The sequence below is a fragment of the Rhinatrema bivittatum genome, chromosome 3, assembly GCF_901001135.1.
Source record: "Rhinatrema bivittatum chromosome 3, aRhiBiv1.1, whole genome shotgun sequence".
Lineage (NCBI taxonomy): Eukaryota > Metazoa > Chordata > Amphibia > Gymnophiona > Rhinatrematidae > Rhinatrema > Rhinatrema bivittatum.
Window position 1 is genome coordinate 292,665,766 of NC_042617.1, and position 17,159 is coordinate 292,682,924.

The following is a 17,159-nucleotide window of genomic DNA, read 5'->3' on the forward strand; positions in this document are numbered from 1 at the left end:
CTGTGCCGCTTCCGCTGTACTGAAAGGTTCCTGCCAACGCTGGGGTCCTGACTCCTGCGGTCCTGACTCCCGCCTCCTGGAGTGTCCCTGGGATCCACGCCATTCTGAGGGACTGTTCAATCTGCCGCTGGGGTCCCCTTGCTCAAGGGGGATCCAGGGTCACCTCCTGATCTGCCATAGGGGTCCCCACTCTCCTGGGAGACCGCTTCATCTGCTGCTGGGGTCCACGCCCTCCTGGAGTACTACTCGATCTGCCGCTGGAGTCCCTTTGCTCAAGGGAGACCCAGAGTCACATCCCGATCTCCTGCTGGGGGTCCACTCCCTCGTGGGGGACCGCTCTGCCTCTGGATCTGCCACTGTCCTTTGGTTCCTCTCCCTTAGTAGGAGGGCTTTTCCTGGCTTGGGTTTACAGCTCCACTAGGCACATGGCTTGTTTAGTGTTCAGTGATTCAGACCCTCTGCAGTCTCAGCTTTTAGTGATTTTAGTTCCACTAAGCTCATGGCCAGTTATTCGCTGGATGGGTCACCTTCTCTCAGCCAAAAGGCTAAGACCTAGGCAGGACCATGGGAAGAGAATTTGTGCACACCCTTACATCCTGCCTGGCTTTTTTTTTTCTGTTGTCTGAGCACTGGATACCCAAGGGTCTGATTCCCCTTGTTAGTCAGGGTGAGAATCTTTGTTTCCTAGGACTGTTTAGTGCATTTTTCTCATTAATCCCTCTCTCATTCAGAATTCTCCAACGTAGGACTTTTCCAGTCATAGTTATGAATGATTTAAAGTGATATTTCACTGCAAGTTACCAAAAGTAGTTCAGGAGGGATGTGACATGCAAATTCCCCTACCTCAGCCTCTGACTCATCTATTCAGTGGTCATTTAAGCACCTTCACAGTAAGAGGTATGGCAGCCTTTTCAATCTCATTCTGGGTTTCCTGGGTTGGAGGCTCATGTTACATGGCTGCATTGTCCTCTTTTTTTTTTTTTCTCTGCTACAGTTCACTCAAATGGTAGCATGCTCTTTAACCCTCTCTCCATTGGGAGTGGGGGTTTCACTGCTCATCAGGATCCCACCCACCGAGCACTTTCCCTCTGTGGGAATTAAGGTGGACCAGGGCTCTAGCCTGGTCCCACACAGATTAAAGAGGGGAAGTAGGGCACTCCCTTACAGGAGCGAGAAGCAAAAAAAAAAAAAAAAAAAGAAATAGGATCTATTTTTTGGGATCTGCCAGGTTCTTGCAACCCGGACTGGCCACTTTTGGAGACAGGATGGACTTTAGTCTGAACCATCATGGTGTTTCTTAAGTTTTTATCCATTCCTTCAATTAAATTAACAAATTTCCAGAAAAAAAAATCCAAAATATTTCCAGCATAGTTTGTGGACAGTTAACTTCACTGGGCATAAATCTATCTGAGCTGCAGAGATTCAACCAGCCATCAAAATGTGTGGTCTTAAGAGTTTCAAATCTTGGAAACAATATGAGATAACTTTATTAACAGTAAAGCCATTTCTCTGGCTCTCATACTTAATTCAATGAGGCACCTAAGCTGGGCCCGCAGTGCCAAGAATAGAACTGCTAATAGTGTGATCTGAAAGCATAAATGCTATTTCAATTAAACCACTTTTACCTTCCAGAATAAATGCCAAAAGCACAGGGAAGTCTTCCACTTATAATTTTCTTTTCAATTTGTGTCAATTAATTAAGGCATTTGGTTCTGTCACTCTACATGAACTAACATTGATTCTGAAGGATAAAACCTATATCGTTCAATTTGTTGTCGTTCCCCCCCCCCCCAACCCCCACAACCTTTTATCTTCCACTGGGAGGCCTCCTTATTTTTTCCATTCAGTTTCTCACACAGGAACCATCATTCATAGCCTCTAGTATTTTTTCATCTTTCTCCCACAGATATGCAGGCAACATACTGACGCACTCTCCTGTGGCCCTAATAACAGAACGCTGCTTATTGGCCTAGCTGCTAGAAGAGTACTCTGCTCTACACTTCCTCCAATAGGACTACAAATGCTAATTCAGTAGCTGGCTTTAATACCAAAAGCATGAAATTATAAACATTTGTTAACCTTATAAAGGTCTATATTCAAAAGTTGTCTGGCTATACTGCTGAATATACTGAGAAATGTTTAGATAACATGAGTTTATCTGGCTAACTTTAGACCTGATCAACAGCAGGTCTAACTTAGCCAAATAAGTCTAAATATTGCTACGTATTCACCTAAGTTATCTAGATAAATAGCTCCTCCCCAGAATGCCCCCTGTCCAGCCCACCCCTTACCACTTAGTCAGATAAATAGTTATTTGGCTAAGTGGTAGCTGCTGAGTGCAGCCAAGTATTGAAGCACCACCACTTAGCCAGATAAATTGGAACATATTTATCTAAGTGGCACAAATATCAGGCCCATGAGGGTATTATCTATAGCCAACTTTAAGAGCATAAGAACATGCCATACTGGGTCAGACCAAGGGTTCATCAAGCCCAGCATCCTGTTTCCAACAGTGGCCAATCCAGGCCATAAGAACCTGGCAAGTTCCCAAAAACTAAGTCTATCCCATGTTACTGCTGCTAGTAATAGCAGTGGCTATTTTCTAAGTCAACTTAATTAATAGCAGGTAATGGACTTCTCCTCCAAGAACTTATCCAATCCTTTTTTAAACCCATCTACACTAACTGCACTAACCACATCCTCTGATAACAAATTCCAGAGTTTAATTGTGCGTTGAGTGAAAAAGAACTTTCTTCGATTAGTTTTAAATGTGCCACATGCTAACTTCATGGCGTGCCCCCTAGTCTTTGTATTATCCGAAATAATAAATAACAGATTCACATTTACCCCTTCTAGACCTCTCATGATTTTAAACACCTCTATCATATTCCCCCTCAGCCGACTCTTCTCCAAGCTGAAAAATCCTAACCTCTTTAGTCTTTCCTCATAGGGAACTGTTCCATGTCCTTTATCCTTTTGGTCGCCCTTTTCTGTACCTTCTCCATCGCAACTATATGTTTTTTGAGATACAGCAACCAGAATTGTACATAGTATTCAAGGTGCGGTCTCCTCATGGAGCGATACAGAGGCAGTATGACTTTCCGTTTTATTCAACATTCCCTTTCTAATAATTCCCAGCATTCTGTTTGCTTTTCTGACTGATGCAGCACACTGAACCGACGATTTCAATGTGTTATCCAGTATCCACAATGCGCCTAGATCTCTTTCTTGGTTGGTAGCTCCTAATATGGAACCTAACATTGTATAACTATAGCATGGGTTATTTTTCCCTATATGCATCACCTTGCACTTATCCACATTAAATTTCATCTGCCATTTGGATGCCCAATTTTCCAGTCTCACAAGGTCTTCCTGCAATTTATCACAATCTGCTTGTGATTTAACTACTCTGAATAATTTTGTATCATCTGCAAATTTGATTACCTCACTCATCGTATTTCTTTCCAGATCATTTATAAAAATATTGAAAAGTACGGGTCCCAATACAGATCCCTGAGGCACTCCACTACCTACTCCCTTCCACTGAGAAAATTGTCCATTTAATCCTACTCTCTGTTTCCTGTCTTTAAGCCAGTTTGTAATCTATGAAAAGACATCACCACCTATCCCATGACTTTTTACTTTTCCTAGAAGCCTCTTATGAGGAATTTTGTCAAATGCCTTCTGAAAATCCAAATACACTACATCTACTAGTTCACCTTTATCTACATGTTTATTAACTCCTTCAAAAAAGTGAAGTAGATTTGTGAGGCAAGACTTGCCTTGGGTAAAGCCATGCTGACTTTGTTCCATTAAACCATGTCTTTCTATATGTTCTGTGATTTTGATATTTAGAACACTTTCCACTATTTTTCCTGGCACTGAAGTCAGACTAACTGGTCTGTAGTTTCCTGGATCGCCCCTGGAGCCCCTTTTAAATATTGGGGTTACATTACTCACCCTCCAGTCTTCAGGTACAATAGATGATTTTAATGATAGGTTACAAATTTTTACTAAAAGGTCTGAAATTTCATTGTTTAGTTCCTTCAGGACCCTAGGGTGTATACCATCCGGTCCAGGTGATTTACTACTCTTCAGTTTGTCAATCAGGCCTACCACATCTTCTAGGTTCACTGTAATTTGGTTCAGTCCATCTGAATCATTACCCATACCGGAGAAGGTTTTCATGGGTATCTCCCCAACATCCTCTTCAGTAAACACCGAAGCAAAGAAATCGTTTAATCTTTCCGTGATGGCCTTATCTTCTCTAAGTGCCCTTTTAACCCCTCGATCATCTAACGGTCCATTTGACTCCCTCACAGGCTTTCTGCTTCAGATATATTTTAAAAAGTTTTTACTGTGAGTTTTTGCCTCTACAGCCAACTTTTCAAATTCTCTCCTAGCCTGTCTTATCAATGTCTTACATTTAACTTGCCAACGCTTCTGCTTTATGCTATTTTCTTCTGTTGGATTCTTCTTCCAATTTTTGAATGAAGATCTTTTGGCTAAACTAGCTTCTTTCACCTCACCTTTTAACCATGCCGTTAATCGTTTTGCCTTCCTTCCACATTTGTTAATGTGTGGAATACATCTGGACTGTGCTTCTAGGATGGTATTTTTTAACAATGACCAAGCCTCTTGCACACTTTTTACCTTTGTAGCTGCTTGTTTCAGTTCTTTTCTATTTTATTTGTTCTCTTTTAGCTGTATGAAGTTACAGTTAAATATGCTTAGGATTCTGTTAGAGAAATAGATACCATAAATTAAACTGAGATCTGCAGAGTAAAGCTTACTGTCATGTGCTTTATTTCATGTCGAAGAAAATGTTTCCCAGGCATGGCATATTTATTTAACCACAGGAGGTGAGGGGGGGTGGGGGTACGGGACAGGATTATATATAGAATAACATGTGACTACAGTGAGTTATGGGAAAATAATTATATGGTGGAGAGAGATCCTTGAGATTTCAGACCATAGAGTGTTTTATATGTTGTTGCAGAGCATGCCTCCTCACAAACAGAATTAGTATTTCTTGGAGAAAGCCTGCTGCTGGTTGACAAGAATTTGGATGGGTGTTGGGCAGATTCCACCCCAATTACAGACCCCGAGGCAGCTTTAGGACTTGTGAGATTGGGTGAGGACTTAGTCCTGGGACCGAGTGTGTGTCATGTACCATTTCAGCTAAAACCCAGAAGCGGAGGGAGAGTTGGCTCTGATACATTTATATACAATATAATCAGAACCAAAACTATAAAAGCGGTTTATAGAAAAATACTCATAATTGTTCACAGAAATTCACTAAAAGAATTAGGAAACTAAAAAAAATAACTTTGGCCTCTGGTATCAGTTTCTCTAGTTGATAAAATTGATTATTGAGAATCCTTCCAAAACACCCACCAAAGGGGCCTATACATTCTCATCAGGAAATGCTACAAATGGAGTTCTTTTCCTCCTTACAGGCCAGTATGGTTGAACCTGTTCATGCGTAGGAAAGAGCATGAAGATTTTATTGCTAATATTCTCTGGTCATTAAAAAAAAACAAAACAAGAGGATTCCATTTCATCATAGACCTAAGGGCCTTGAATACATTTTTCTGATGCAAAGTTCAAGATAATTTCCTTGAACTCAGGTATTCCCCTTCTAAACCCATGCATGCATGTCATAGGAAGTATCTCAGATTTATAGTAGGGAAACACCAGCTATATTGCATATTATCTTTTGGCCTAGCATTGGCTACGCATGTATTTACAAAATGTCTGGTGGTCATTGCAATATTTCTACACAAATAAGAGGTTCATGTGTTTCCCTGCTTGAACAATTTGACTGGTAAAGAGCACATCTTAGGTGAGAGTGAATGAATCAATGCACAACATCATCCAAGTGTACAAATTATTAAAGGTGAATTTTAAAAGCCTTGCATGCGCCAAGAACGGGAGATATGCACACAAGTTGGGCTGGCGCACACTGAGCAGATTTTATAAGCTTCTCATGGCTACAAATATCTCCCGCTGCGCACACAAATGAAAAGATTCAAAAAAGGGGAGGAGTGTGGGCCTGGCCAAGAAATGTCTGCGTAAATACTTATGCATTCTTGCATGCGCCATGGTCCCTGCTGCATAAATTTACTTCTGCTACAGATGGCATGTAAGTAATAAAATAAAAAAATCTAGGCATGTCAGCAGGGTTTTAAAGGTCGGGATAGAAGGGAGACTATTTAATAAGGAGGTTAGGAAATCCTATCTCTTAACTGGGTGAAATGGGAAGAAACTGGGAAAGTGGCGAATGGCATCATCGCACGGCCCTTATAAAATTCCTCCACTTACGTGGTGAAAGCAGCACTTGTGTGCACCCTTTTGAAATTGTGCACATATGTATATGCGTCCAGGCTGTTTTATAACATGGGTGCACATGCGCGCGTATGTTATAAAATGGACACGTCTCTGGATGCGAGCCAGCAAATGCATGAACATGTGCGCCCAGACATCTGAATACAAGTTACTTTCCATGGGTTTATCATATCTGAAATTCAAATTAAGCCTGTCATTTCAATTGGAATTCACCAGGGTTCTTCTAGACATGATTGAGAATAGAGCCTATCTCCCCATGAACAGAATCATCGAATTAGTATCCATGGTGATGGGAGTTTTTCAAAGTCAGCATACATCTGCCTGAGACATGATGAGGAGGTTGGGCCATTTAGTATCAACAATTCATGTTACCACTATGGCATATTTCCATATGAGACAGAATAAGTGGACCTTAAAGTCTCAATGGAATCAATCCATTCAAGGGCTGAAAGAGCACATCTGTGTCACAAGTCAGCTAGGAGACTCCCTGTTTAGATGATTCTCCCGTACCAATCTGGCAAAAAGATTGCCCTTTAAAATTTTTCTTAACCAAATTGTTCTGACAACAGATGCCTCCAGCCGGGGCTGGGCAGCTCATACATGAGAGTTTCTCACTCAAGACACCTGGTCCATCCAGGTAAGGAAATATCACATCAGTTTCCTGGATATGAGGCTATGATGAAATACGTTAAAGGCCTTCTGAGATTAGGTAGCCAACAAAATTGTCCTAATTCAAAGAGATAATTGGATAGAATTGTTCTATCTGAATAAGCAGAGAGGAACCGGATTTGTCAGGACACTGTCAATATGTGGAACTGGGCCATTTGTCATGGAACATTTTTAAGGACCTCTTACCTGACAGGTAAAGACAACATCCTAGCAGATAAATTCAATTGCATCTTCGACCGCCATTTCCCCACAAATAGTCTTTCAACCAGGAAGTAGTAAACAGGATATTTATTGAATGTGGAATACCCAAGATAGACCTGTTCATAACAACAGTAGGGGGACAAGATTTTGGTATGTATATCCTCAAGTACCCATGGTTGCCAAAACATTAATAAAACTCAGAAAAGACTAAGAAACTATGATTCTTATAGCTCCTTCTTGGCCAAGACAAATTTGGTTCCTACTCATTCAAGACTTATCCATCAGGGAACCAACATTGATCTTGCGGAACCATCCTAACATCCAGTTTCCAGGTCTCACAGCCTGGATGTTGAAGGAGAACTAACTGATTTTTTTGGATCCTTTGATAGGGTGTCCTTTTGACTTCTATAAAGGAATGTGCCAGATAATCTTATGGCTGCAAATGGAGGAGGTTTGCTGTCTGGAATGACAACAAAATCCTAGACTTCTTCACTTTCCCCACACAAACATTTGATTATCTTCTACATTTTTCAAATTCGCCCTTCAAAATAAACTCTGTAATTGATGTTTATCATCAGCATGCAGGAGAAAACCCCATTTCTGTCCAACATTTGGTTGTCGGATTTAGGTGGAGCTTCCTTCAACTGAAGTTTTTAATTAACCACCTTCTGTGGTACATAACCAGCTGATGAAAGTGCCCTTTGAGTTTCTAAATTTTGGAAGGTCATAATTTTGGTAGCAGTCATTTCAGCTTGTGAAGGACAATACCTACAGTATTTGAATGTAAATCACTTTGAAGTGCTGAAAGGTGAATTATAAATAAAGTTAGTGAGCTCTAGGCCAGTATATACTAAGATTCATAATAATAGGGTGATATGATAAACACCCAAGTTCTTGCCTAAAGTAGTATCAGACTTCTGCCTTATGCTGTCATTTGTCCAAATAACATTTTTTCCTAGGACTCGTGCGTAGATGTGAACAAGCTCTTTAGTCTAGATTTTAAGAAAGCTGTTGCCTTCTACCTGGAATAAACCAAAGTCCATGGAAGGAACATCAACTTTGATTCCTTTGACCCTAACAGGCCTGGGATTGCTGTAACCAAACAAACAATTTCCAGTTAGCTGGTAGATCGCATCTCCTAGGATATATCCAGGCTTATAATACAAAACCCATGACAGCATCAGTAGCCCATCAAATATCTTCCATTGAACAGATTTGCAAGACTTTCAGTTCATTATAATTTAATAATTTAGTTAATGACTCCCAACACAGCAGAAGGGTTGGTCAGCTTGTCTTCCAGGGATAGAAACTAACTCCATCCAGGGCCGCTGCTAACATTTTTGCTGCTATGTGCAAAAAGATGCTGCCCTCCGCCCCAGTTCTTTTCTATTTTTTAACTCAAAATTTTTGTTCTTTTCCCTAATAACCAACACACTGTAGAAACCGTCAGTCTCATGCTCTGTCCCAGGCTCCCTTTCGCCACTGAAAAAAAGCCCTGCTCCCTCCAGTAATCCAAACTATCAAAATTGATACGCTCCCACAAACCTAATTTACCCCCATCCACAGGTCCAAACTGGCAGTAGTTTGTTGTATAGAAAAACATGCACTGTTGTGGTGCTACCCAGAAAACCCTGCAAACAAAGTCACTTGGAACCCATATAGTATTAGGCCTATTGTAATGCATGTTAGATGTGGGTTTGTCCCTTGGACAGCCTTGAGTAAACTGAATGACAGCAGTATAGTAAAATTCCCATACCACAACAGTACTAACTGCAAGCACTCAAACAGGAACAACCCTATCTATGAAAAGGCAAATATTACCCTAAATCACCTCCTATTAAGAAAGCAGAACAAATCAGTCTGCTCTAAATTCCTATATTGAAACCACATGCTAGCAGAATACCTCACCTCACTTATACATGAAGAACACAGACAAACCCTCACCAAATACAGAATAAAGAGACCATAATGAATAAATAAAAATGTGTAGATAGAAACTGAACTGAAAACTGCAACAAGCCAGAGATTCTATGGAATGAAGCAATGGAAAAACAGAAACATAACTAGTCTTCATAAATCAAACAATAAAATCAGGAAATATAAATCAATCATAATTAACCATACTAAGAAAAAGAATATTGCCAAACAGATGACAAATAGAATAACATCCAATAATTAATAACTCATATAAAAAGTTTTATACATGGGCATCTGATGATCAGCTCTGCTCTGAGTGTTTTTTTTTCTTTCCTCCTTTTCTGGCTGCTTTTTGTAAGCATGCCTCACACCAAGTGTAAGGGTAAACTGAGGGAGGTAGCCCCAGTTTCCTCCCCAGCTGGCCCGGTTCAGCAGATAATTGAGGGCTTTTTTTATCCCTGACCCCGGCCAAACTCCAGGCATAGGAAGCGCCATGACTGCCGGCACGGAGCGCATGTCGGCGTCACTTGCTTCATAAACATTGCTGAGCCCTGGAGTGCCAATAACTCCCTCTCCCCCCCCCCCCCCCTTTCGTGACCCGACCCTCGTATTAGATTGACCGGTGGAATGCCTGGGAACAGTTCAGTTACCTCCCGAGGTCCCTGGGGTGAATCCCTTGGTTTAAGTTGAGATACCCGAAATAAGTGAAAATCTTACCATCTTACCTCGGTCATCAGATCAACATACTTCGGTGTGGGAATCAGAATGCCGTGATTTGCCTGTTATGGCATCGACTCCCACGGGGGAAGGACTATCTGTTAGTGGCCACGGTAGTGTGGTAAATCCTAGCGGCTTAGATTTGGTTGGCTCTATTCCTAAAGTTACCTTGGCTAAACCCTCTGTTATCACATTAGACTCAGTGTGGTCTGAAATAATGACTTTGGAAAAGTCTATTTCTTCTCTACTTTCTTTAACAGTGGATATAAATAATCGAGTGCAAACCTCCGAACTTCTGGTTGCTTCAGATGCCACTAAGTTGGAGGATATGGAGCAGAAAGTGACTCAAATTCAGAAGGTTCAATATGGATTAATACAGGGAGATATGGCTCACTCAAAGAGACTTGAGAAAATTGAAAATGATGTGAGATACTTGAACTTAAGAGTTTTGAATTTTCCTCAGGTTTTACATTTCTCCCCTCTGGATCAATTTAAAAAATACCTCCAAGAAATTTTGAAAATTTCATCTGATGCATTGCCACCTTTTGCAAAAATCTATTTCAAGCACTGGGTTCGGTACCTCCCATTACTGATTTATCTACTTTCTTGTAATCTTTGGGAGAAGAACAAATTGAAAAACGCGGGACGCTATTGATCAAGTTTATTTTTCCATCTGATAGAGATTTGGTTCTCAAATTATTTCTACGTAATAGACAAGTCCCATATTATGGACAGAAATTGTGGATTTTCCTGGATATAGTAAAATCTACTCAGCAGAGGAGGAGGGAATTTCTAGCCCTTTGTCACAAGCTAGAAAAATAGGAACCCAGATTACAATTTGATATCTTTGTAAATGCATTATGAAAATTAATAATGTTAAAAAAAAATATATATATATATATTGAACCTACTCAGTTGAAGGCCTTTTTAGACTTATGCTCTATTGGAAATATAGCCAACTAAATAGTTATCGCAATGTAGAAATACCGATGCTATCTCTCTCCTTAATTTTCTAAATTTGTATGGTTGCATGGAAACACTCTTTAGAATCTTGGCTCTTTTATTGCATAGTACTTAGGATATTATATTGATTTATTTCCTAAATATTTTCTTGTATTCTGTATCTATATTAATGTCCTTATCTATTGACATGTTTGTTTTTTGTCTATTATTATAATCAATAAAGAGAAAATTATTTAAAAAAAAGTTTTATACGTTTCCAAACAGCAGAATTATCAAACACCCAATAAACACCCAATAATTAAAACATGAAAGAGAAAAATCCCCCGCGTCTTATACCTGAAAACATTTGATTTCCAGTCACCCTGAGCGTGTCGTGGATTGGTGGAAGTGGCATAAACATTTTTCACATTCCGCCCCCCCAAGGCAGGCTCCCATTCACATTCACACACTCATACCCTATTCTAGCTCCCATTCACACATCCATCCTCCCCCAGTCTGGTTCCTATTGGTACACACACTCTCATCTCCGGCAAGCAGGCTCCCATACACACAGACAGACACAGACACGCCAGGCAGGCTCCCATTCACACAGACACCCCCCCCCCCTCCCACCCAGGCTAGGTTCCCATTCATACCCAGATACTTTCCCACCTCAGGCAGGTCCCCATTTACTCATCCATTCCAGGCAGGCTCCCATTCACATCCACTCATCCCTGGCAGACTCCCATTCACATCCACACACACAAACACCCCCCCCACACACACACAAGCAATCTCTACGCAGGCAAAGTTCAAGGGTCCCTTATTCTGCTTCTGCTGCTTCTGCCTCCACCTGGTGCCCTGCTCCTTGAGGGAGGAAAGGATTCCTTGCAGTGCTGTAGAAGTCCTTCCTGTGGCTTCTTCTCGTGTGCTGGCTGGCCCTGCAGTACTCAACACTTGTGGGGGGTTAGCACTTCCTTTATGCTCATCTCGCAAAACATGAGATGAACAAACAGGAAGGAAATGCTAGCAATGCAAGTGTTGAGTACTGCTGGCCAGCACACGAGGAGCCGCAAAATGATCTCCCATTTCTTCAGCCTCTCTCTTTTTCAGATGCTAGTGGGATGGGGTCCACCAGCAGCTGCATGGGCCTGTTAGGATTTGTGGGTGTGTGGGCCCTGGGCCGAGGTGAGAGATGGTACTGCCCACGGGGGGGGGGGGGGGAAGAGCCCCGTGAGCCTCACCGTCGGGAGGCGAGGTCTCAGCTGACATCAGACACAGTACAAGTCTAAGGTCTTTATTAAAGAGGTAGAGCAGCACTACCCGCGGAGCGGGGGATGCAGGAGTAAAGTCACACAGACTCGGGGAACCACGGGTCTTGAGGAGTGAGGGATACCCAAAGTGTAGATGGTGCTGCAATGGTCCGCAGAGCGGGGTACACCGACAAGGGGTCTTCAGTACAGATGAGATGTGGTGGTCCGCGGAGAGGGGTACACCAATGAGGGTCCTCCGTAGAGATGGTAATGGTCCATAGTGTAGGGTGTACCAAAGAGGGTCCTCAGTAGAGACGGTAATGGTCCACAGAGGGGGGTACACCAATGAGATCCTCAATAGAGATGGTAATGGTCCGCAGAGCGGGGTACACCAATGAGATCCTCAATAGAGATGGTAATGGTCCGCAGAGCAGGGTACACCGAAAAGGGCCCTCAGTAGAGACGGTAATGGTCCACAGAGCGGGGTTCACTGATGAGGTCCTCGGTAGAGATGGAAAAGGTCCGCAGAGCGGGGTACACCGATGAGGTCCTCGGTAGAGATGGTAATGGTCAGCAGAGCGAGGTACTCAAGGCAGGAGTAGTCCTGGGTGACATGGCCCTCTGAGGAGCGGAGAGCCAGAGATGAAGATAGGGCCCCCGAAGAGTGGGTACCCGGGACATCTCACACCAAGGAAGCAGGAGCTGGAACGAAGGATCCTCTAGGAGCGAGGCGGATTCAGCAATGAGGGAACTTGTTGCCAAGTCGTAGATAGGCAGGGCTAGTCGGCTTAAATGTCCTGAGATATGACGTCATCCGGAGGGGACGCCCCCGAGGTTCCCGCCATGACGTGCTTAAGACTGGCCCGTGCGCACATGCCTAAGGGAATCCGAGGGCAAGATGGCGGTCGTCAGCATCCGTGCTGTCCAGAGAGGCCTGGGAGCGATAGGCTAGCTGGCGGAGGCCACGAGTCTTCCCAACGGAGTCAATGCTGTGTAGAGAGAGGTGAGCAACAGCGGTCGCAGCCATCTGCGACTGACGGGTGTAACTGCCCTCCTAGATGTGTCGCCCTTTTCATTTGCATAGTTTGCACTCCTGGTAGCGCTGGGCCTGACTCCATCCAACTTAGGGCCACATTTTATTATTTTGAGTTGTCTTACATAATAATGTAAAAAAAATCCAAACACACAAAATATAAAAATGCCTGTAAAAATGTTTCCCTGCCTTTTGTCAGTTTTGTTTTTTTCTCCTTTTTAGGTGGAAGACAACCCTTAATCCCCTTAGCTAGAGATTCCCATTTGTATGGCTGATTTATCCTGTTTGTTCTTGGAGAAAGAAAAGTCACTTACATGTAACAGGTGTTCTCTGAGGACAGCAGAATAATCAGCTACACATTCCAGCCCTCCTCCTCCTCTTATGGAGTTGTTCTATGTTTTATATAAGTCTGAGGGGGCTTTGCAAGGTAGCATGTACACAGGGATTCCGTTGCATGCCTGAAAAAGTCTTTTTAGAATTCTCTAAGAAACCATGCCATTGTCGAAAGATGTCAAGCACATGTATGTTTTTTATCCTACTGTCAAAGAACTCTTGTTACAGGTAAGCAAATTTGATGTAACTAAAATTGAGGCTGTGCAACTGCTGGTAAGGGATAGAGGCAGAGTTCTATCTTGTACCAGAGGCTTGGCTAAATGTAATTCTGGATGTAATGGCCTGTTTACCACAGTCCAGTTTCCACAGAATGAATATGCACCCTGTACCGAGGAAAAATTGTATCCTTAGGTCATTACTTTTTAAATCCTTTAAATAATTCCTGTACAGTCTCGCGTGAACTCTCTGGCAGCAGCTATGTTTGGAACAAGACAAATTTCCTGGGGTTTGATTGGTTTATGTTTGGACCAGTTAGCTCATCCTGTGATTGTAAAATCATTTTTGACTATTACCAACAAAGCTTCCCCTGCGGATAGTGGGTGAAATTGCAGGGGAGAAGTTGAAATAATAATATTGATACAGAGCACTGCAGAATATAAAGCTGATCAGTAAACTGCATGACAACAGCAGGAAGAACCAGTGGTGCCGGCACCGTGGCAAGAACTGCAGGCAGATACCAAGCACAGAGGGGCAGGACATGTAAGGAAGAGGTAGAGAGGGTGTGACGGAAGAGAGAGAGAACAGAGACTAAGGAAGTAAACTCTGGTACAGTCGATCCCATGAGTTCACACTATCAGAGAGAGAGACTCCACTGCCCTGCACCTACCCGGGATGCTAGTTAGCCTGGAAATGGTTCTGTAGGCTTGACTGAATATTGCCTTCCTCTGTCTGACTAAATAAACATGCAGGCTTCCATGATGTGTGCATACTTTTAGCTGGATTAAACAACGGCACTCTCATGGATGTGCTGAGTTGGGGGTGGGGTTAAACCACATGTATGCATTTAACTTACAAATGTATGCAGTTGATTTTTCCCCCTTTCAGCCACTCGCACAGATAGCGGGTGCAACGTCCATGAGTGCATTTTGCAGTTGCACTTTTTGGCTGCTAATTGACTAAAGGAGACAATGCATGTGGTTTCCCTTTGAAAACTGGCTGCAATGTATGCAAGCTAATGGTGCTCCGTTGCCTGCGTACATTACAAATAACGCAGGCTATTCAAAATTGCCCTCAAATTGTTTAATTGGCATAGAATGAGGTATAACTACTGTGCATGCGGGCTCTTGAAATACTGTATAGTACAGAGCAGGAAAAATGTAAATATGAATTCAACAATAAAGTTTGTGCATTCTTATCTATTAATTATTAACTTTTTTTTTTTTTTTTATTTTACAGAGACCAGATGAAGAGGCAGTTGTGGATCAGGGAGGTACCAGTACTGTGCTCAATATTCACTATGAGAAAGAAGAACTGGAAGGTAAGATATGACAAATGAGGAAGTGACTCTGCCATGAAGTGTCACCAAGAAACTTAGGGACCGACTGGGACAGTCTTGACTTTATTCCCTTTGCATCCATAGACTTGTAGTTCTAATTTCTCTTAGGCAAGTACTCTTAAGTCCATAGATGCAATGGGGGGTAAAATTAGTACTGACTCAGCCTGTTTGCAAAGATCTGAAGCTTGTTGGCAACATTATTGCCATAATAATGTAGGTCCTGACCAGGGTGTAATATACCAGTCAAAACAAAAGTAGGGCCTGGTGATGCCAAGAGGACAATATGCCTCAAGGGAGGACACAAAATTACAGAGTGGTATTTCCACTGCTCATGAATGAGGGCTGGGGTTTCTGTAACTCACAAATGGAAAAACAACAAACTAGTACACCTCCAATCATGATTAAACATTGTAACTGGCAACCATTAATAATCTTGTTCAATTTGCATGTGACTGACATTTTGTTGAAGTCTGCTCCTAATAAACCGTACTGTTTTGGGATGATATTGAAATTGATTGCTACTGTCAGATCACCTTTGAGATGTCACTAGCCACAATGCAAGAAGCCAAACTCATAACATTAGCACATCTGGTTAGTCTGAGCTGGTCTGTTGTATCCCTGTGTTCCAGTTCTAGAGCAAAGCATAAAGCTCTAAAGAGAAATGTAGAAATATGTAGTGGCTCTGGGTGATCTATTGTTCAAAATAAATATTTTTATAGAACCAGTATTTATGATAGAAAGGGCTTGAATCAACCAAATTAAGGGACTTTAGAAACATTTACAGCCAAAAGTTGTTTAATGAATCATAATGCTTTCAAAAATTGCATCTCAGAAGTGACTAATTCCCAGGGTAGCAGTGGATCTTTAGAAGCAACATATGCATGAGAAAGTTTAGCTAGTGTTTAAAATTAAGGGAAGACTACAAATATTTTTATTAGGACTTCTGTGATGATAATAAGGAGGAATGGTTGGTTGTAAATTCTCCAAAGAAAAATAATATAGCAGTCCTCTCAAGTAGGTGACAACATCAGATGGAGCCTGGCATAGAACTTATATCTCTAAGTTTTTAGAACTTTGAGCATGCCCCACTGAGCATGTGCAGCATATCCACATGGGCCCCTTCATCTCATCTTTTCCATGGAGACCACCAGTTGTGGATCATTGTTCTGCTCTCCCTGGATCTTTGGAATTCAGTCTTATTCTTCCCTTTCAGTCATATTTGGTAGGTCTTTTGATTGGTTCTTCGTTTCCCTTCTCTTTCAGTGCCTGCACAGTGCATTGGCTCAGTGCACCAAGGTGCATCAACCACTTATCTGTCATCAAGCAATCATTGAGTCCTTTGATTTAATGGCTTTACTATTTTGTCCAGTTTCTCTTCTGGAGAAGTTTGCCATCAACTTCAAATGATGACCCTTGTGCGACAGGATCAGGTCTATCACAGACCTCATGATAGATGTATCCTGTGCCCAGTCATGACATCTGGAAGTGTTGTCTTTGTGTGACCATGACCTCTAAGGGCAAAGATCGCAGCTTAAATCTTATGGAAAATAACTTCAGGCACTGAAGACTGACCCATCTCATTTGTCATTGGAGGAATCGACATCCACTAACCCAGAAGATGCATTGGATGCTGGGGGTGGTGCATCTGCATCAAGAAGGCATTAAACCCCCTCAATATCAGGTTTTGGAAAGAACTGGGGAGACAGACCTTCAGCTGTTCTCTTCTAGTTGAAGAAGGTGAAGGTTTGAGGAAAGGCTAAGTAGCATTGCATCAGTCTTTGTCGATGCAAGATGCCAGGAACGGGGACATTCTGGTTATGGCTGTGAATCCCCCAAAGCATTCTGACAGAGAGGAAAGATCATCCTCTATGCATTCCTAGGAATTGCAAAGGTCTCCAGGGGTCCAGGTGTCTGTCATTGATACACCTTAGGTTTCCCAGGAAGACGTAGCCACCCTTCCTGCCTCCCAAACTTTGTTAGCATTGGCAGTCTTTGAGGAGGAGCTGGACAGGAAGATCCAGCAGGCTTTGGACAAGGTATTGCAGAGTATTGGTGATCCAGCATCTAGAGTATCCATGTCAATGCGTGGAAGCTTAGTACTGATGTCAGTTCCCAGAGGGGAAAATATAATGATGACTACTGTATTGATTGTTATCTCCAGCCTGTCAGAAGAAGGGAACATTCCCTGAGA

General features: G+C 42.3%; 1 protein-coding gene across 1 annotated transcript in view; it reads left to right on the forward strand.

The window, feature by feature from the left end:
- SLC4A8 (solute carrier family 4 member 8) overlaps positions 1 to 17,159 on the forward strand; it is a 408,829-nt gene that overhangs the window by 160,737 nt on the left and 230,933 nt on the right. Inside the window, exon 3 of the mRNA XM_029594968.1 lies at positions 14,869 to 14,950. Coding sequence (XP_029450828.1) covers positions 14,869 to 14,950 — 82 coding nt within the window. The remainder of the gene's footprint in view (positions 1 to 14,868; positions 14,951 to 17,159) is intronic.